Here is a 21,406-nt window from a genome sequence, read left to right as displayed (position 1 = left end):
CTTTTTTAAAAAAAAGAAAGAAAGAAAATTTATTACATCATATGTTTTATACATAGCTATTTTAAATTTAGTATCAAAGCATTTCAGTATATCAAATCATTTGGTTCTAAATCTTTGTTGTTTTGCCATCCCTCAGTCATAGCCACCTGTTTCCTTGTGCCTGTGCTAAGTTCCAACCACTATCGTATGCTTGGGATAGATCAATGAATAAAACAATCAAAGGGCCCTGACTGATGCAATATGGAATGTGTATTACACCTTAGGGAGAGATTAAGAGTAAACAGAAAATAATATATATAAGCAAATAATGTTAGAAAGCTATGTTAGAAGTTGTGGAATGCCACAGAAAAAAGAAGTGAAGCCCAGAAAAAAGACTGCTAGAGCCAGGGATAAGGGCACAAGTGGCAGCATTAAATAGATTGCCAGGGAAACCTCACTGAGGTGAGATTCAAGAAAAATCTTCTAGAAAAAATCATATGGAGAAGTATAGAGGGAGCAACCAGTGCAAAGGCCATAAGGTGAAAGTAGCCAGTTCCTTAAGTTTTCAAAGAGCAGCAAGAAAGCTGATGTGGCTGGGAGGAATGAGGAAGAAGGAAGGGCAGTGTGGTAAGAGAACACCAAAGGGATAAAGTGGCATCTAGATCAAGGAAGCACCTGGTAGGCTACAGTATGGACTTTGGTTTTTACTCCATGTGATTTGAGAGTCACGGGAGTCACTGGAAGACTTTAAGCAAGGAAGTGACAGGATCTGGCTTCTGTTTCAAAGGGATCATTCATATTGAGAATAGGCTGTAGGTGGGTAAGTGTAGAAGCAAGGAAACCATCTAGAAGACTATTTCAAGAATCTAGATGAGCACTAACGGAGATTGGAAGTAGAATAATAGTGGTGGAGGTAGTGAGAAGCTGCTAGTTTGTACATATTTGGAGGAGAAGTCAAGTAGATTTGCTGATGGATGGGTGCCTGGGTGGCTCAGTTGGTTAAGTGACTGTCTTCAGCTCAGATCATGATCCTGGAGTCCCAGGATCGAGTCCCACATTAGGCTCCCTGCTTAGCAGGGAGCCTGCTTCTCCCTCTGACCCTCCCTCCTCTCATGCTGTCTGTCTCTCTTTCCCTCTCTCTCAAATAAATAAATGGATACATAAATTTTAAAAAAGAAGAAGATTTGCGGGACGCCTGGGTGGCTCAGTTGGTTAAGCAGCTGCCTTCGGCTCAGGTCATGATCCCAGCGTCCTGGGATCGAGTCCCACATCGGGCTCCTTGCTCGGCGGGGAGCCTGCTTCTCCCTCTGCCTCTGCCTGCCATTCTGTCTGCCTGTGCTCGCTCGCTCTCCTCTCTCTCTCTCTGACAAATAAATAAAATCTTTAAAAAAAAAAAAAAAAGAAGATTTGCTGATGGATCAATTGTGAGTGATATGGGCTGTACCAATATATAAAAGGATAAAGTGCAGATGGAGCACTCAGGTAGAAGGAATCAAAGGTCAACTTTTAGACATGTTAAGATTGAGATGTCCATTAGACATGCAAGTAGAGCTGTTGAGTGGATAAATGGATATGCAAGTCTAGAGTCAAGGAAGAGGTCAAGGTTGGAATTAGAAATGTATGAGTAATAAACATATAAGTGGAATTTAAATTCATGAGAATGAATGAGGCCATCAAGGTGTTAAGTGAACATAAAGTTCAGAAGGTGATCCAAGGTGGATCTCTGAGGTGCTCCAATGCTGAGAGGACAGCAAGATGCAGGGGATTCAGCAAAGGAGAATGAAAAGGAGTAGCCACTGGGATTGGTGGAAACCCAAGAAAGTATAATGCCCCAGAAGCCAAGTAAACAGTTTCAGAGAGGAGGAAGTGATTCACCATGACAAATGATGCCGATGGATCAAAAGAGGAAGACTGAAAAATAACCACTGGACTTTGTAATATGGACATCATTAGTGACCATGACAAGAGCATTATGGTTGGACTGATAAAATCTAGATCACGATTTAAATGAGTTTAAGAGAAATGGGAAGAAAGAAATTACAGAACAGCCAAAGGATAGAAACTTCTTAAGTTTTGCTTGAAAGGGGAACAAAGAAACAGGACAGTAGCAAGAGGGAAGGGGTATCAATATAATTTATATTTATATATTATGCTGATGGGAATTTTCTAGTTCAGGTGAACATTTGACAATTCAGGAGAGAGAAGACTATCATTAGAACAAAGTCCCCCAGTAGGTGGATAAGAGAGAATCTGGTCCCCAAGGAGAAGCAGACATAGAAGTAAGGATGTCCATAGGGATGTAGAGGTGGGGGCCTGAGGACCTTTATGTCACTGCTTCTTTCAAATAAGGGAAGAGCTGATAACCACTTTGGACTTGGCCAAGACTCTCCTACTAAGGCAACTTTAGTAACCTTCACTCATATCCACAAGAAAATGATACTCCTTTCTTTTTATCCATGAAGAGTCTAAGCAGAGATTTACAGCTCACTCCCATAAGGCCTATCAATAGTCAGGGGTGAACCAGATTTCCAAACCCTCATTCCCTTAACAGCAGCCCATGTGGTATTCATTTACTCTCTCCCATCATCTTCCCCTCAATCCCAGGTATTTTTCTAAGTACTTTCTAAATTTTGAGAGTTGGTAAGTAGAGGAGAAAATGTGCAGTTTCTAAGTCCTGCCCAAAATCCAAGTTTCAATCATGTCTCACAACTTATAAATTCCATGAACATGAATAATGTCTTCAAGTCATAATGCCCCATTTTCCACAGGACTCCTACTCATATATTCTTATGAATAAGTCAATAATTTATAAATTGTAACTCCTGATACAAAATCCTGTGTTTTGATTCTTTTCTCTCTCTTCCATGTTGTCCCTATTCTGAATGTCATAGTGATACACAAGAGCATACATTATGGATACACATCCAGTAAAATTCTTTGCAAACTTGCCTACATTCAATTATCTTCAGTATATATACATTTGTGAGATCTATTCATCAATTTTAACTACTAAATGCCTTTCAAGAAAACATGCATAAGATTTCCAACAGACTTTCTCAAAATTTATCTTTTGCCCATGAAGTATTTATTAAAGGGTGATCTCTAGAGTTTCCAGCAAGCACTTGATTATTTTGTTGTATTTTACCAGTTTAAAGATTTCTATCTGCTCCATTTTTTTAGTAGGTACGTATGCACTTGGGTCTCAATTAAATTATGAAACCCAGTGTAGTTTTGAGTCTGTACACATTGCAAAGCCTGCAATTATATACATTCCGAAGATTCAGTGCTGGTTCAATGATATATTGTGCACACAAAACACATTAAACACATATTACGACACAGTTGCAAGGTTTTCCTCACAGAAATCCATAAGGACATTTCATTTCCAAAAAGTGCCTTTTGCTGTAGGGTTTTTTAAAAATCATTTTGTAGTGAAAAATTAAATACTGGTTTCTTTGATGTGCTAGTTTCACTGAAAGAATATATTACTAGAGAATGCTTACTATTTTTATAACCGTATTGCACTTAAAATCCTCTTGAAAAAATTTTTTTCATTTGTTTTTGTTGTAGTTCTGGGCAAGGGGTGATAAAAAATCTTTACAGTCCAGGCAATCATATTGAGAACAAAGGGCAGGTGTCATTTTTTATTGTGATTGGCCAGCGCTGAAACCAGGACTTTTTCCCTCTCTCTAGAAACTATCGTGGAATTTACAGTAATCACCCTGGCTGACTGCCCATCATAGAGCTGAACAGCACAACAAAAAAATAATACCTTGGGAGAAAGCCATGACATATTTTTAAAATTCTCATTGTTTTTACTGTTCAACTTTGAAAGATCTTTTTTTAAGAGAAAAGAAAAAACTCACCCAGCTGTTACCACTATTCGTATTCCAATGGCCTCCAAAGTGCTCAAAGCCACCTGGTTGACTTTTGCCTTGGAGCCGGTCCAAGAAAACATTATTTACCCTTTAAACAATGAAAAATATGTGTAAGTGGAAAGCTTGCTACAGGGTTGAGAGATTTTTGAGAACCTAACATGCTGTATGAACTGTGAGGATTGCTTCCCCCACCCCCACTCAGCTTAGAAGTAATCTGTAGAGACTTCTTTTCACATTAGCCATATGAAATGCTGTTAACAGCCCTTCGCCAGTTGTGACTCCAGCAAGAGGGGACACAATTCTGAACTCAGAACTTCATTCCTTCATCTTCTACCAGTTCTGCAAGAGCCTTATTCCCTAGCTACCATACCCCTCCAAGACCAGCCAGGTGCAAAATCTAGAGGCTGAGAAGAGATGGAAGCTTTGGAAAGACCTGAAACATGAAGGGGAACTAAAAATAGCTCTGTGGTACTATTGTTGCAATGGAGATGTCCCTCCCAAATGACCTGTACCCCACTTCCAGTCTTGCTAAAGTAAATCCCATAAGTGCAAATTAGAAGGAAAATGGGAAGAAATTCATATTAGAAATGGGAAATATCAAAAGAGGGAAACTCAAGTTTTCAAAAGAAAGAATGGGTATATCCTTCCCTGATGTTTGGTTATACTTCCAGTAACCAATTTCAGAAATTAAGGTTAACACGTAGAAGGTAAAACCTTAAGGAAAGGCAAGAAAATGATTATCATAGAGGTCAGAATAAGGGTTAACAGTAGAGTGGTGGTTATATTCTATATCTGGAGCTGGCTACTTGAATGTTCACTCTCTAATTATTCTAAATATTTATTTCATGGACTTCCCTGTGTATTATAAAATATAAAAAAATTAAAACTTTCCATGGCCACCATTCTAGTCCAAATCACTATCCTCTCTCATCTTGCTTTGGCTTCCACTCCCACCCTCTGTAATTCATTCTCCACACAACTACCTTACTAAATTATAAAAGGGATCATGCCTTCCTTTTGCTTAAAACCCTCCTATGATCTTCCATTGGTCTTTTTAATTTTTTATTTTAAATTCACTTTAATTAACATATAGCATATTATTAATTTCAGAGCAGAATTTAGTGATTCATCAGTTGTATATAACCACAAGTGCTCATTCTATAAAGTGCCCTCCTTAAATCCCATCATCCAGTTCTCCCATCCCCCCAAACACCTCCCCTCCAACAACTGTCAGTTTATTTCCTATAGTTAAGAGTCTCTTATGATTTCCCATTAGTCTTAGAACAAAATACTGGCTTGTAAAATCTTGTATTTTCTGGTTCCTGCCAATCTCATTTTATCTTATTCTCTTCCTCACCATCTATAATCCAGCCACTTGAGACTCAAGTCCAAACTCATTCCCACTTGAGGGCCTTTGCATTTTTTCCTATACCTAATAATAGGGGATATCTACAATGTGACTGGCTCTTGTCCTTTGATGTTAACTCTTCATGGAGGAACTACCATCTTCAATCTCTCTCCTCACAGTACATATCATTGTCTGAAATACTCTTGCTGTTAACTTGTTGACTTCTATTTCTTTTCTCCAGATTGTAATTTCCATGCAGTTAGGGATGTTCTCTGCTATTTTATGCCTATTACCAATGCCTAGAACAAAACCTTCACAGAGCCTTGTCCTGATAGGTAAGAAGAGAATGAATGAATCATCCAGGTGTGTGGTCCCCATATCTGCTTGCTTCTGTGACTACAGCTGCATCAAGAAACCACCAATGGTGGTGAGTATAGGCTGCAAAATGGCCCAATATCCACAGCTCTCAGTTCGTTCACACACTGTCAAAACTGATGTCTTATCATGGATGCAGGTGGTACAATTCACTTTTGGCCATCAGTTACTAGGAGGACAGCACAGTGGGTCAACAAGAGCCCATAGGTGGTAAAGAGATTGTGTTTTTTCTCAATTCCTATTGAGAATTCAAAGAGAAGGAAAAAGTACCAACTTACAGATTTGTTTACTAGTGTTAGAAAGAACATACATTTTATTGCTGTCAAACCACTGCTCTGGCTTTTCTTCTAAGGGTTAATATGGATAAAAACTACTATTTAAGGCTGGTTCAAGTTTCAGTAAATCAGTTCAGTTCATTCCACTTTTCAACTCATAGCTCAGATCTTTTCAAGTCCTTGACCCCCATGCTTTGTCTTTTCTCTCTGAGGTTTCAACTTTCTTCTCTCACTTAGAAAGTTACCATGGGTCAGGTTCCAGTGCAGCCAGGCTCAATCAATATAGGATGCATTGAAAAGCTTGTGAGGAATTCCACAAGCTTTCTGTTATAAAACTCAGAGTTGAGTTTTCTGCTATGTCAACTTCTAAATGGTAGAAAGCATGTTGTCTTTTTGACTCTAATAAAATTATATCCCTGGAGAAAATCTAACTTATGGCCCTTACACACACACACATGTGCACACACACACATGTGCATGTGTGCATACATACACATCCACACAGAGCTAGTGCTGTTGCCCTCAGCAGGAATAGTCAGGGATTTTATTCGTTCAGAGGCTATTGAATGAGTATTTTCATTTAACATGCAAGAGCTTACTTTAAACTCTAAAGGGCAATATAAACATATGCTCTCCTCAAAAACTGACTGAGAACATAAAATATGTGTTCAAAAACTTGATCAGTTACCTCAAAACTGGTTACTGAGGTTATTACCCGGAGAGATTTCCTCTTAGATTAAATTTGCATCTATATTTAACTAGAATCAATAAAAAGAAAAAATAATGTGTAGAAAATAAATAACCCCACCAAAATTTAGGTATCCAGTATTATGGAAATAAAGAATGAGGGTCAAGTTTCCCACAACAAGAAATTAATCCTTTCTACCTCTTACTAAATAACTTGCGTTTTTATTGGATGCCCACTGAACATGAATTTCTTAGCCAAGAGGGCCTATTAATGTAACATATCACACTATCTTTAAGATGCTTAAAGCTTTACAATCTAATCAATCCTCAGAAATCCAGAGAAATAACTGGCTACTACTAACAACCAGTGTTAAAAAAAATGCACTATAGGTTTTTTAGTAAAAAGAATTTTAAAGAGAAAATGAGAAGAACCAGGGGCACTTGAGTGGCTCAGTTGGTTAAATGTCTGCCTTTGGCTCAGGTCATGATCCCAGGATCCTGGGATCAAGTCTCACATTGGGCTCCCTGCTCAGTGAGGAGCCTGCTTCTCCCTTTCCCTCTGCCTGCTGTCCCCCTGCTTCTGCTCTGTCAAATAAATAAAATCTTAAAAAAAAAAAAAGTTTTTAGAAAATGAGAAAAACCATAAGGAAAAAAAATAGGTAGCAGTAATTGCTACCCCTCACCCCCCAAAATAGCCTAACCAATGCATCAGAATTCTGACGTTTTCTTTTAGTCAGAGAAAACCACCTAAATTCACAGTTGACATTTTAAAACTATTTTGATAGACTATGTAAGTAAAATAATCAGGTCAAAAAAATATGAGTACCCATCCATAGTTCACAGCTCCAGCAGAATTGGGAGCTTCCATTAACACTCTGTAAATTCTCAATTAAAAAATGAAACCACCACAACTAAAAAATGCAAATTAGCAACAGTGGGAAGGTTAAACATATAAGTGACACCACTCAGTTTCAAAAGAACTTGCTCTCTTATATCATGAAACCCTTTAAATTCTTCTGAGATTCTCAAGCACATTGCAATAAACTCAGATAAACCAAGCGCCCCCCAGGAAAATCCTAGAATAATGATAGATATGGAGGTTATTAGCAATGGCCCAACATCAACATGATATTTTACTGGGTGCTCTTAATGTCTGATATTAGGAATAAGAGAGTACTTACAATGTTAAAAATTGTTTAATGGTTTCTATTTTAAGATATTTTTCCTAATATGTTAATGAATATAAAATAGTTCTTGTCTGACCTTTCATATTCAAGTATGAGTATCTCACCCTCTAGACAAGTTCAGTTATTCTAAAGTTGTGGGAGACAAATTAAGTATCACCTAAATAAACAAATAGCTTGACAGCATGATTCGGTTTTCTAGTATGAATTTTTGCCACCTCCCCAGAAAAGCTGGATATTTTCTGTCTATGTATGAAAAATCAGATCGTGTATGTGTATGTATATGTATACATATGTAGCAGTTGACATCCTCACATACATAACATGCCCCAATAATATAAAGTTAAAAAGGTAATATAGATTCCAAAACCATATTCAATATGATTATAGTACTTTCTTAAAACATTGCAAAAACTTTATAGGTAGTTATTTTAATCAAGGATGCTTATTTTATTAGCCATTTATACCTCCTGTGTTCAGCTTGGTGAGTTTTGGTCCTTTCTTCCTCCTGTTGTTGTCGCTTAAATTCCAGTAATTCACTCTAAGAACAATAAAAATTTTAAAATATGTCTTTCAATTAACGTTGTACAGAAGATACCCAAATCAATTACATATTTAACCTGAGCTGGTATACTATTTCATTTTTGAAACTTTTACTTAAGTACCATTTCCATGTGAAATTATGTTCTTATGTAATTAGGTAGCAAAAATAATTGTACCTTAGTCAAACAATAGCTTTGAGAGTATAAAATTGTAAGATTAAAACGCCAATGTGCATGCTCAAGATATTAGACTAATAGGTACAACATACACAGAAGAAAATACAACATGAGTCAAACTCACCTATGTCTTACAAAGAAAAATCAAATCAGTTCTTCAAGAAATGTCACACAATACTATTTCCTGGTATTTCTCTAGCATTTCTTTCCCAACAAATTTATAGCAGCTTACAAATAAATGGTGAACTCAATTCTGTAGTGCAATTCCATTAGTAAAATATCCTCCCTCCTGGAGAATAATCAACTTACCTATTATTGACTAGTTACTTCTAATATCAGCAGAACTTTGGACTCCCTAGAGGGGATACTTTGTTTCAGGTAGGAGATCATGTTACTACAACTAAATCTCTGCTTCTGACATTCTGATTATCTTCCTAGAAGACGCAATCTTCAACTTACTCTGTTTATGGTGTTAAGCCAAAGAACTAGGTGCCAGCATTTCTCTAGTATTCAATTGCCTTCCTTGAAGCAGACTGGTTTTTTAACCTCTTTTCAAAGACAGGAAAAGGCAGAGGGATGAGAATTACCAGAACCATGTCATAAATTAGGGCCTGAGTCAGAGAATTTTCTAGTAGAGAAAATACTGACACATCTTGATAAACACATGCCAACACATGTATTTTTTAAGCACAAAATGTCCTTGATAAAAAGTATAAAATAGGGGTTCCTGGGTGGCTCAGTGGGTTAGGCCTCTGCCTTTGGCTCAGGTCATGGTCTCGGGGTCCTCGGATCAAGCCCTGCATCAGGCTCTCTGGTTGGCAGGGAGCCTGCTTCCTTCTCTCCCTCTGCCTGTCTCTCTGCCTACTTGTGATCTCTCTCTCTGTCAAATAAATAAATAAAATATTTTTAAAAAATAAAATAAAATTATAAAATAAATTCAAAGTTCAGATTGACATTTTATTTTTTAACTTTATTTAAAGGCCTTCTAACATTCCACCATCCCCAAAACAAAGAGACTGGTTTCATATACTGTGATATTCCAAATATATTACTCATCAATCCCTAAAGCACATATTTAATTCCAGTTACTATCTAGCACCACCACCAAAGGAAAAAAAATCAGGTTTTCTAAATAAATAATATTCACTCAACCATTGTATGGGCATTTATGCAGTAGATGCCAAGCCTTGTGCTAGAGACTCAAACTTTCCTACAATGGCATAAAATCATTTTATTTTATTTTTTGCCACTATAATATATGAACATAGTTTTTAAAAGGCTACCAAGTAAGAGAGCTACTTATTAGTACTACCAAACCTTACACAAAAATAAAAGAAGTTCCTATCCTCCCCCATTGACACCAAAATCACTTTTAGTTCCTGTGTGTGGTTTCATCTATCAATTACCTCTTTCTTAATAGTATGTATATTCTATTTCTTAACTTTGAAAAAAGATACTATCTTTTGCCTTCCTACTGTGGAAGATTTTGGGCTCTATTACACCCCCCATCCCAACCTCAACCTCCCTTCTCACTATATCACCATCCTCAGCCCTTATCCTTACAGTGTTTTCCAAAGTTCAGTGGCAAGGGAGGTGCTCCAGGGGTCCTACGGCTTCTCTTTAGACTTCCAAGTCATCCTTATCTCTTCAACCAGCCCTCAAAGTAGCTGGCACCCCAGTTACAGAACTGCATTGGGACTGCTTCAACTCACACCTTACCACTTCTTGCAAATAAGTTTGGGCTTTCCTTAGCTCTGTGGTTTAGCTTCTGAAATTTTGCTGGTTCCTTTTCTTTGCTGTAGTCTCCAACCTGTTATTTTGCTCTTGCTGGGTTATGGCTTTAAAAGAATTTTGGTGTGTGTGGGGTGGGGGGGTGGTGTTGCTCCTGGGTGGTGCAGTCTGTTAAGCATCCAGCACTTGGTTTTAGTTCAGGTTGTGATCTCAGGGTTCTGAAATCGAGCCCTATTTGGGAGTCCAGGCTTAGTGTGGAGTCTGCCTGAGATTCTGTCTCCCTCTCCCTTCCCGCTCCTGCTCGTGTGCTCTCTCTCTCTCCCTCTAAAATAAATAAATAAATCTTAAAAAAAATTTAATATAAAAATAAATTTTATAGCGATCTGAGTTTTTTCTAAGATTTTATTTATTTATTTGACAGAAAGAGAGACAGCAAGAGAGGGAATACAAGCAGGGGTAGAGGGAGAAGCAGGCTTCCCACTGAGCAGGGAGTCCCATGCAGGGCTCGATCCCAAGACCCTGAGATCATGGCATGAGCTGAAGGCAGATGTTTAACGACTAAACCACCCAGGTGCTCCAAGGTCTAAGATTTTAACTTAAAAGATGGAGCCACAGGAGTTTTCAAAGGAGGCATGAGTATATTTATTTATAGGTGTAGAGCAAGAAAAGTTCAGAAATCATAAAGGAAAATGATTGATAAATTTGGCTGCATGAAAATTCAAAGCTTCCATTGGGAAAAATAGCTTAATAGCTTAAACAAAATTAGAAAACAAATTTAAAACTTTTTTTTAACACATATAGATGAATTCAATTATTATTTCACTCATTCAACAACTTCTGACTGCTTATTATGAGCCAGGCTTGGATCTATATGACAGGGATATAATAATGAACAAGATAGAGGAGAACCTTTCTCCTTAAGAGTTTCTACTCTAGAAAAGAGGAAACCCAAAAACAAGTGAAAAATATATCCAGTTGTAATCCTATGTGGAGGATTAAACACACTGATGTGAGACTCAGTTACTATTTTAGATCAAGATTCTGGGGAGGCCTGAGGAGGTGGTTAAGACCTCATATAAACTAGTGAGAAAAAAACAGCAACCAAACAGAAAGGACCAAAGAAGAGGAAGGAAAAATTCACAAAGTACAGATTGCTTATAACTTCAAAATGGTCATGATATATTCACACACAATCAAAGAAATAAAAACCAGAACAATGAGATAAAATTTTTCAGTCATAGTGGAAAAAAACTAGAAAAGATCAACAGAAAAACAAGTATAGTCAAGCACTTTTGTGGCATACCTAAATTAGTGAAAACTGATTTAGTTTTTGGAGGACAATTTGGCAACAACCAGCAACATGTAAAACGTACACTTCTTTTGTAGAACTGTTCAGAGATACACATATAGGGATAGTTACAGTTGGATCTATTATTATTATTGAATTATGTAAGTTCATTATTGAACTTACATAATTTTTGAAAAATGTAAGTTCAAGAGTAAGTTTTAGTATCCATTAATAAGGAACTGTACCAGTAAGTTAAAGCATTTACACAATGGAATACTATGCAAGAGATACAAAGAATAAGGCAGATGAGAGAGAAGGGGAGGCACCAGTAGAGGGATCACTAAGATACATTAAGTAATAAAAGGTTCAGAGAACAAACTGAGCATTTACCAGAGGGGAGGAGGGTGGTGGGTTGGGCAAAATGGGAGAAAGCTTCCAGTAATGGAATAATAAGTCACGGGAATAAAAAACAAAGCATAAGGAATTCAGTCAATGATATTGTGATAGTGATGTATCAGGACAGATGGTAGCCATGCCTATGGTGAACCTAGCATGGGTATAAATTTGTTAATTCACTAAGTTGTACACTTGAGACTGATGTAACATTTTGTGTCAAATACACAAAAAACTTCTCGTGAGACAAATAGAGGAGGAAAAAGATAGTTTCAGAGCAGTTTTCTTGGGACTATTCCATATAAATAGAAAAGATACATGCACATTGATTTCAACTTTTATATACAGATGTGTATCATATTTAAAATAATTTTATAAAAAACATACACCAAAATGTTAACTGTAATTATCACTGGGGCAAGAAGCATGGAAGGTGGATAGGCAGGGCAAGCAGCTTTAACACCGCATGTATTTCTTGCTTTCTAACTTTGGATCCTTGTGCTCACATTACTTCCTCATACCATCAACAGAGGTTTCTCCACATGGGAGACCATTTCTCGTTCTTTATATTTTCCTCTTTTTAAAAATCTTAATGAATACATAGTTTTTCATATGTAAAGATGTTAAAAAGCAAAACACTCCATCAGGAAGCCAAGAACTGCCCAGGGGGAAGAAAAGAGGACAGGGAGAGAATGACACACATTATCCTATGACAGAGCAAGGACAGGGAGAGGAGAAAACCCAGAGCAGGAGGGAAACCGGGACAGAGCTGATGAGGCATCACCATGCAGGAACATCGCTCCAGATGGCAGAGGGGAGGCTCTGGCAATGCCGCACTCAGGATTATTATTCTATATCTAGCAAAGCATATTTACTAGAGAGAGGCTGGTTTTCCTTTGGTAGCACGAAGGATAATTTCGACTAATTAATTTGTTCTGCTGAATTGACAGCCATTGCAGATGTGTCCGCATGCCTTATAAGCATATCCTTGGTTCATTTACTGGTTTTTCATCCAGAAGTGCAATATTTAGTTGGACAGATACAAATAAGTTGTTCTGGTTCCAAGGACTGAGCTTTGGACATTAAGGAAATCAAAACACTTTAAGCAGGAAGAACAGGACGCACAGCGTCTGAGAAACCATCAAGCCTGTCCCACTCAACACTCATTTGTTAAGCACCGACTGTTTTCTAGACACCTGGATTCATGCTGAAGGTACAGATGGAAATAGACATAGCTCCACTCTGACGGAAACCATAGTGTAATGAGGGAGACTGACCCAGGCACAACTGCAAGACACAGCACAAAGAAATGTACTGCTGAACACCAGTTCAAGCAACAGGACCTGGGGCTACGGTAGAAAGGGTGCAGAGAACCCGGGAGCAAATTGTTGTGCAACAGTATGCCTGGGTCGTGAAGGCTCTCAGGGGACAGAGAGCATGTCTTCTCGCTGCTTTCCACATCTCGCTCCGTTAAGACAGAGCTGCCTTCAAAGAGGGCACTGGGTAATAGGATAAATAAGATAACATCCTGGAGATGCTAAGAGCAGAATCTGCTGTAAATACTGCCCAAAATGGGATCAGTAAATGCAGACAACACCGCAAACCGTGCCTCTGCCTTGGCTCACCCCTCTGGTGGAGTTGCTCTCACTAGGGGACAAGCTGCTTGGCCGGGGAGCTACAGGAGGTACCAAAGATCAGCGCTGGGGCCCAAGATAACAGCAACAAGTAAAGAGCTCACCATTTCCTGCCCGAGGTTGTAGAAGTCACTTCTCTGTGGTACAGTGTGCCAAAGGGTCAACCACATGACAGCCAGGTCTGTGCAAGCAGGACACTGGAGAAACCTGATGCCCCAGAGCAAGGCTGTCGTGCAGTCATTGAAGAGTAAGAGAGGGTCATTTTGAAATCATGTCTGAATCCCAGCGAGAGGTGTTCCCACATGGTTCAGCTTGACCGCTTCACGTAAACATTAAAGTGTCATCGCCTGGCCAGGATAAGCTTCTCCCAGGGGAGGATGGTCTCCCAACTCAAGAGGAAAAGCATAGTGGAAGGAGAGTTGATGCCACAGATGTTAAATGACCCCTTTCTTTGAATGCTTTTTAATACAAGAGGGCAGCTTTATGGGAGGGGACAGTTTAGAGAAGTCCTGATTTGGGGGCTCCTCACAGCAATATCTTTGCCCAGAAGGACAAAGATGGATTCACTAACGAAAAAAGTGGAAACCACTTCAAAAAATTAAGAGGAGACAACCAAATCAAAAGAAGGAAATATTAATGGGTGAAGTAGGGGAGTAAAAAATAGCATTATTAATGTGTGTTCTCCTTTCATTAATTATTGTTAGTTCTACCATTTTAATATAGAGAGAAATGGACTTCCAGCTATAATAATCATTGAATCCCCAACTCTCTAGCTCCCAACCCAGAAATACATCCTATCAACTTTCTTCTTTTATCTTTTAAAGATTTTATTTATTTATTTGACAGAGAGAGATCACAAGTAGGCAGAGAGGCAGGCAGAGAGAGAGAGAGAGGGGGAAGAAGGCTCCCCGCTGAGCAGAGAGCCCAATGCAGGGCTTGATCCCAGGACCCTGAGATTATGACCTGAGCCAAAGACAGAGTATTAACCCACTGAGCCACTCAGGCACCCCAACTCTATTCTTTTAAAAAAGATTTCTCCTAAAAGTTACTTATTCATTGTGGGAAGTGTAAAAAGTACAGAAACTATAAAGGAAGACATGGAGGCACCTGGGTGGCTCAGTTGGTTAAGCATCTACCTTTGGCTCAGGTCATGACCCAAGGGTCCTGGGATTGAGCCGCAAGGCAGAATCCCTGCTTCTCCATCTCCTTCTCCCTCTCTGCCCTTTCCTCTGCTCATGCTCTCATTTTCTCTCTCTCAAATAAATAAAATCTCTTTAAAAAATAAAAAAGTAAAGGAAGACATAATAATCACACATAAAATCTCTCTACCCAGGAATAACATGTCAATTTCTTCATTTCTTGATTTTATACACACAGATTATAACTTCTTATCAGCAGCTCAGGTCACATTTGTAGGCTTACCACATGCCAGGCATTAAGATAGACTTTCCAGAAGCTTTTCTCTCATTTGGTCCTAGAATCAGTATCATGAGGTAAATAACTATCATACACAATACGGCTTAGAGGGATGAAGTAATTTCCACAGAGCACAATAAGAAGGGGCATGTTTCAAAACTTGCCTGGAGTCTATTTTATAAATTTTTTCATTGTTATATAGGTGATCATATGCCCGTATCATTCAGACACAGTAGCAGTTGCTGCATGGTATTCCAAACTTCAAAATCCTCAATCCTCTATCCTTGAACAAACTGTTTCAAACCTTCCAGTAATATTTTTTAAAAACCACAATGTTATATGTACATCTTGTGTAACATTTCTGATTTCTGATTATTTCTGCAGAACAAACTTAGACCTTTTATATCTAATACTTTCACATTTTGGAAACTCTAATTTGATGTTGTCAAAGAGCCCTTTTCAGTTCACTTCTTACAAACGGCAGTATGAGGGAGTTTGAGGTATTTTTTAATAGCTAATTCTGTATACTCTCCTTGCCCCAGCAAACACACAAATTATTATCCATATTTTTGTAAAGCTTCTTATTTAATTTTGTGATTATTCTCATGGTTGAAATGTAGAAATAGTTTTTCAAACCACCTCATTCCCCTGAAAATCTTATTGGAATTGCACACATCTCACAAATTAATATGGATAGAACTACAGTTATTACAATATCGAATTTTACCACTCAGGAGCAACATCCATCTCTACATTATTCAAACTGACACTTACAGATAATAGGAGAGTTTGGGAGTTTTTTGGCTTGTTTACTTTTTTTAAAATTGAACAGTGTGTTTACATAGTTGCAAGTTATATATGCAAGTTACATATCTTTTTGATAAGGCCTTTTTATTCCATTTTATTTTTTAATTGATATTTGCTAATATTTGAGAAAGCTCTTGATTCCTGCTGTATTTTGTAACTTTTAAATTTAATTCCATTTGTTCTAATCATTTTTCAGTTGATTCCCTCAGGTTGTGTAGGCAAATTGTTCTCACCCAAAAATAATTTTACTTATTTTCAGTAATTAGAAAAGCTCCGTTTTTTTGTCTTACCAAGTTGGTTAAGATAATTCCCAAACCTTGTTCCAAACTGTATTAAGAGTTTTAAGTTAAAAAAAAAAAAGTCTTCCATCAAATAACTTTACAAACGAGGTTAGAATTTCCAGGTCCAGATACTGGTTGGTAGTAGGAGTTGAAGATGTTCTAATATCGTTCACTGCTATAGTATTTCACCATTGAGTTAATGTCGGTTATTGGTTTGGAAGACTGCATGTATGTTAACACAACCTTTTAAATTTCTAGTTCACCATATTTGTTTTTGTTATTTTTAAATTAGTAATAGAGATTAAAATTTATCAATGCCTTTTTTTTTAATAGCTAAAGAGGTGGTCCATTGGATTTTCTTTCATGACCTATCCTGTTGTGAAAATATATAAAAAGTTATAATATATAGTCAGTCACATTCACATTCCTAGAATAAATCTTACATTGCCTTGGTAAATTAGTTAAGAGGAAAAAATACCATTAACTAGAATTTTCTTTCAAATTTAACCTCAATAAGTTTCTACATGTGTGTATTCTCTTTATTAGGCAGTGACATCTTGGAGAGTACAGTTCAATATTAATTCTAAATTACTTCATCTTTTCCTTGTTCTGAAACAACCTTAAAGCAAGTTGTTCCTAAAGCACAGGAAAAAATATTGTTCCTTGGAAATTCCAATGAATTTTCTGTAAAATTTCCCAAGTTTAGCTTGTTAAGGGAGAATAATTCTCAGAAAACTTTAGAAATCACTTGCATTTTCATTTGTCTTTATTTGTTTTAACTCTGAATCATTTTAGAGTTTTATATTTCCCTGTAAAATCATTCACTTAATCCCCATATTTGATTTATTAGCATAGCACTATCTACAATAATATAAGCTTAATCTTTTCCAAATCTATGGTTCTGGCTCCTCATTTCTAATGTTGTGTATTTGCATTTTTACTGATCTCTTCTTGATTAGACTTGCCATAGATTTGTTCATTTTGTTGACCTTATCAAAAAACAAGCTGTTGGATTTTTATAACAGCTGTTTTTTGGAGTTATTATTAATTTCTGTTCTTATCTTAATTACTACCTTCAGTATCCTTTATAGTTCATGTTCTAAGTTCTTAGATTGGATGCTTAATTCATTTCTTTTTTAGTACTGATTGGATTTAAAAGTTATGATTCTTCTTTTCTGAGTACAATGTCTCAGAATACAATTTTGCATGCATTCCCCATAAAATGCTCTCATAATTTTTTATGTATTCTATAATAATTTTCTTTGTCACCCAATTATTTCAGTATTTTCTTATTTTTTGGCTTGTCTTTACTTTCCAAATGACTATAAAGAGTGAATAAACATGCAAAAAGTGCAACTGGCCTATTGGAAATCTATTTAAGTTTCTGAATGATAGAAAGGAAACAGGATAAATTATACAGGGAAACAAATGTGCAGGATAAGCTGAGCTGAGTTAGCTGTGCCTCTGAAAGAGCTCTGAGAGGTAATACTGAGGCAGTCATTAAGAGGGTGAGTTGGAGATATTCATTGAGAGCAGCTTGGACGTGGACCCTTTTCCCTCCCACACTTGCACTACACAGCAGACAGCACAGACATGGGCCACTGGGTAACCAGTGAATGGAGGAGGGGTATCTGGGCTCAGAGAAACAGGACGGTGTCCCAGGTACCGACTGACTAGAGGAGAAAAAGAGGCTACTACTCCCAGATGACAAGCTCCTAAATACCACATTTGCCAGCATGCCCAAAGAAACAAGATGACCAAGAATCATACAGTTGAGAAAGAAAATCACAGGAGATAAAACTTTAAATGGAAAGGAAAAAAACAGTTACAATGGTAAACAGAAAACTTTAACATTTGTGTAATTACCATCAATGAAGAGATCAGAAAGAATATGGTGCTTATAAAGCATAATATTGCTGTGAAAAAGTCAGCAGTCTTGGTATATAAATTCAATACAAGTGCCAAATAAGCAGAATGGAAACTTATGAAATAAATTAGTAAGCAGGGTAATCTAATTAGAGATTTCTCCCAGAATGCAACGAAAAAGGCCAAACAGATAGAAGTATAAGGAAAACAATATAAGAGATTTAAACAGTTCTCAGGCTCCAAAATCCGTTTGAAACATATCCAGAAATAAAGAACAGAGACAATATAGGAGAAGAAATAGAAAAGAATTAGAAATTTCCCTAAAGTGAAACACATATTTTGAGATTAAATAGACCAAAGGTCATACAAGGTCAAAAACAAAACACTTAAATTTCTTACCACTAGGGAGGGGAGGAGAGAGGGAAAGACAGGAGAGAAAAGAAGGGAGGAAAGGAAAAAAAAAAAATTGAACAGAAAAAATTCAGAGAATCAAAAAAAAAAACAGAGAACAGAAAACAAGAAAGAAAATACAGCTAAAAAGCAAATTAAGCAGTGAGAATTTGTGCAAATGCACTAGTCATCACAATAAGTGAGAATATATTAAATTAAAAGGAACCATGAAACTGGGTAAAAGGTAAAACAGCTACTTTTGTCACTAGAAATATAATTTAAACCAAATGACACAGAGAGGTTAAAATTAAATGATGGAAAAAGAAATTGCTGTATAAATTCAGACAAAAAAGCTAAGAGAAAATATTAGAATCAGACAAAATAAAAAGGCAAAAGAAAAAAAAACGAAATCAAGCTGAAAATCATTAAATGGGAAGACTAGTATATTTCATATTGGCAAAAATCTGTACTGAAAGACAGACTTCCCATAAGTCTCATTGGTTGGAACAATTTCCCATGTCCATAGCTAAGTCAGCCACAGTTGAGGAGAATGGAATGCCCATGAGCAGTTAGACCCTTTGGGATTAGATCCCTGGGACTTGGATATGCCTACCTTCTCTGAAACATGGGCTATGCTAAGTAGGATGTATACATGAGGGAAAAAAAAAAATCAGGGTTTTAGGAGAAAGGTAGGTAATCAACAGTATTCAATAAGCCACCCTGAAGTTATCACAATGCACAATTTCCTTCTTTGCAGCATTAATTACTACAAAGTGATTGATTGCCATAAATTAAAAATGCAGTTGTTTATTTCTTTGTCTCCTTTTAATTGTCTGTCTCCTCCATTAAGAAGCATACTTTGGGAAGATCCCTGACTCCTGTTCTTCATTGAACCTCTAGCATCTTGCAAAAGGCTGCAAATATAATAGGAGTTCAATACATGTTTGTTGATAGGATGAATGGATGGATACTGGGACGGGACAGATTACTCTGAGATAGATCTGCCAGGGGGAAAAAAAAAAAGCTAGAAAAGGAAAACTTCAAAGTGATATTAAATATTGTTACAGAGTTACAGGGAGATCAGGATTGCAAAATGACCACTGAATTGAATGATCAGAAGGAATTTACCTTTGGAGAGGTTTCAGTACGAGCACTTCTAAATATAAATCAGAACATAAGGAACAAAAGGCAAAATTAATAATAAAGATGTGATTATAGTAAAATTACCTTTGTCTTTTTTTTTTTTCCAGTAGAAACAGAAAAGATAGTATCTCTAAGGATAGCAGAATCAAGGAGGGGGTTATTTTAGAAAAGCAAGAGTGAGTATATTTGTTTGCCCCCGCAAAAAAGTAGTCAAATAAGAAGAACATATTGAGTATATAGGAGAAAAGGGGAATTATAAATAAATTTCTGTAAGAAGAGAAAACTGAATTAAATGTAAAATATATATAGGCTAACCTTAAGGAAGAACCTACTGTGTCCAGAGATCAGAGTAATGAAAGAATGTGAAAGAGATACACAAAGCAAAATAAATGTGCTATCACCTCAACTTAACCTGGATTATCTGCTTATGAATTACTTCATCGTGGGTATTCATTAAGTATTTGTTGAATGAATGAAATAAATAAACACATGAATAGATGTGATGTTATACGTCTGGGTTTGTTTGTTTTTTTCTGAATCTTCTTAGCATAAACCTGATGCTTGTTTTCTTAAGCTAAATCTTCAAAGTGATACAGAATGAGAGACTCTACCAATCAGGAAATGCCTTCAGGGACATGTAAACAACAGACTGAACAAAAAGGAAGAGAAATAAAAATAAGGTAACTACATTTCTCTATTCTACTGTTATTGAAAACTCTAATGATGGGATTATGTATATGCCAAAATTATTCATTTTACTGAAAGCTACAGTAAGTAAAGGGAAATAATTTATGCAAAAAAATATGCTCAATCAATAACCAGAAAATATGTATCAATATTTGTCTAACTCTAGAAGAAAAACAAGATTAAGAAATAAAAAGCTTAATTTTCACTGTTTAAAATAACTGCTCAACCTGAAAATTAAATCCCAGATCTGATTTTCTAATCTGTTGAGCGTTCTCTTTGTGAAATGTTCTACTTTTAATGGTTTTCACGTTGTAAATATTCCACCAAACTTTATAAAGTACTATTTAAAATTCACTACAAGTTATTTTTATATAAGTATATCTTATACCAACTTTACAACATTCTCCTCAGTATCTAAGTACCTCAGGACTTGATATTAAGTTAAAAGGTCATAAAAATAGACTAACATTTACATGTCACTTCACACTTCTTGAAAATACAACATGAGTGTTTATTGCACTTAGCTTCTACATGCTAATTACTTTAGAATCTTACTATATTAATTATTAAATTGTGGATTTCAATATGAGGCCTTTGGCAAAACAAAAAGATGTTTTAAAAAAACCACAAAGGAATAAAAATGTTTCTTGGTTTCTTCATTGTTTACATAGTTGCTCAGTAACTAAATGAACAACTTAAATTATTTCTTCCAGTGATTTAATTATTATTTACTATGCACAAAGCAGTTGAGTGACACAAGTCCTCTATACGATATACTGATGGAAACAATGAGTAAGGGCTTGACCATCGCTGGAAGGAGGATAGCACTCAAAAGGGTCAAATTATAGCATCGCCAATTAGTACATACAGTCTATTTCATAAAGTGATTTTACACACAATTGCTATAATAAGTTATGTTGTACAGCAAAGACATAAGGAAAAAATTTAAATCAAAAGGAAATCAAATGAGAGTTAGAATTCAAGTTAATTGTATAATAAAGAAATAAATTGAGAGATATTCTAGAAGAAATGACAGGATTTATCAACCATCAATATGGCAAGAGAAGAAGTTGGAAAATGAGAATGATGGGGAAGATAATGGTGTCCAACTAGCTAAATAATTTATTTTGTTCTTCAAAAGATCTGGAATGAAGTGGAACCGTAGAGCTAAGCACTGGTCTTCATTCTCATCCCATGCTGAGGAGCTTCTGGCCCCATCTGAGCAATGTATAAAAGGCAGGTGTGACCATCAAGTCACAACATTGAATGTTTTCAGTTCTCACGCCAGAAATTTTATATTCTAATGAGAATTACCCTTTAAGCAC

General features: G+C 36.5%; 1 protein-coding gene across 2 annotated transcripts in view; it reads right to left on the bottom strand.

The window, feature by feature from the left end:
* EPSTI1 (epithelial stromal interaction 1) overlaps positions 1-21,406 on the bottom strand; it is an 87,844-nt gene that overhangs the window by 4,879 nt on the left and 61,559 nt on the right. For both annotated transcript variants that reach the window (XM_047723533.1, XM_047723531.1), the window contains 2 exons: positions 8,194-8,267; positions 3,846-3,945 (listed from right to left, as the gene is read on the bottom strand). In XM_047723533.1, coding sequence (XP_047579489.1) covers positions 3,846-3,945; positions 8,194-8,267 — 174 coding nt within the window. The remainder of the gene's footprint in view (positions 1-3,845; positions 3,946-8,193; positions 8,268-21,406) is intronic.

The sequence above is a fragment of the Lutra lutra genome, chromosome 3, assembly GCF_902655055.1.
Source record: "Lutra lutra chromosome 3, mLutLut1.2, whole genome shotgun sequence".
Lineage (NCBI taxonomy): Eukaryota > Metazoa > Chordata > Mammalia > Carnivora > Mustelidae > Lutra > Lutra lutra.
The sequence above is the reverse complement of the archived record's forward strand: the minus strand, read 5'-3'. Positions and strand labels throughout refer to the sequence as shown.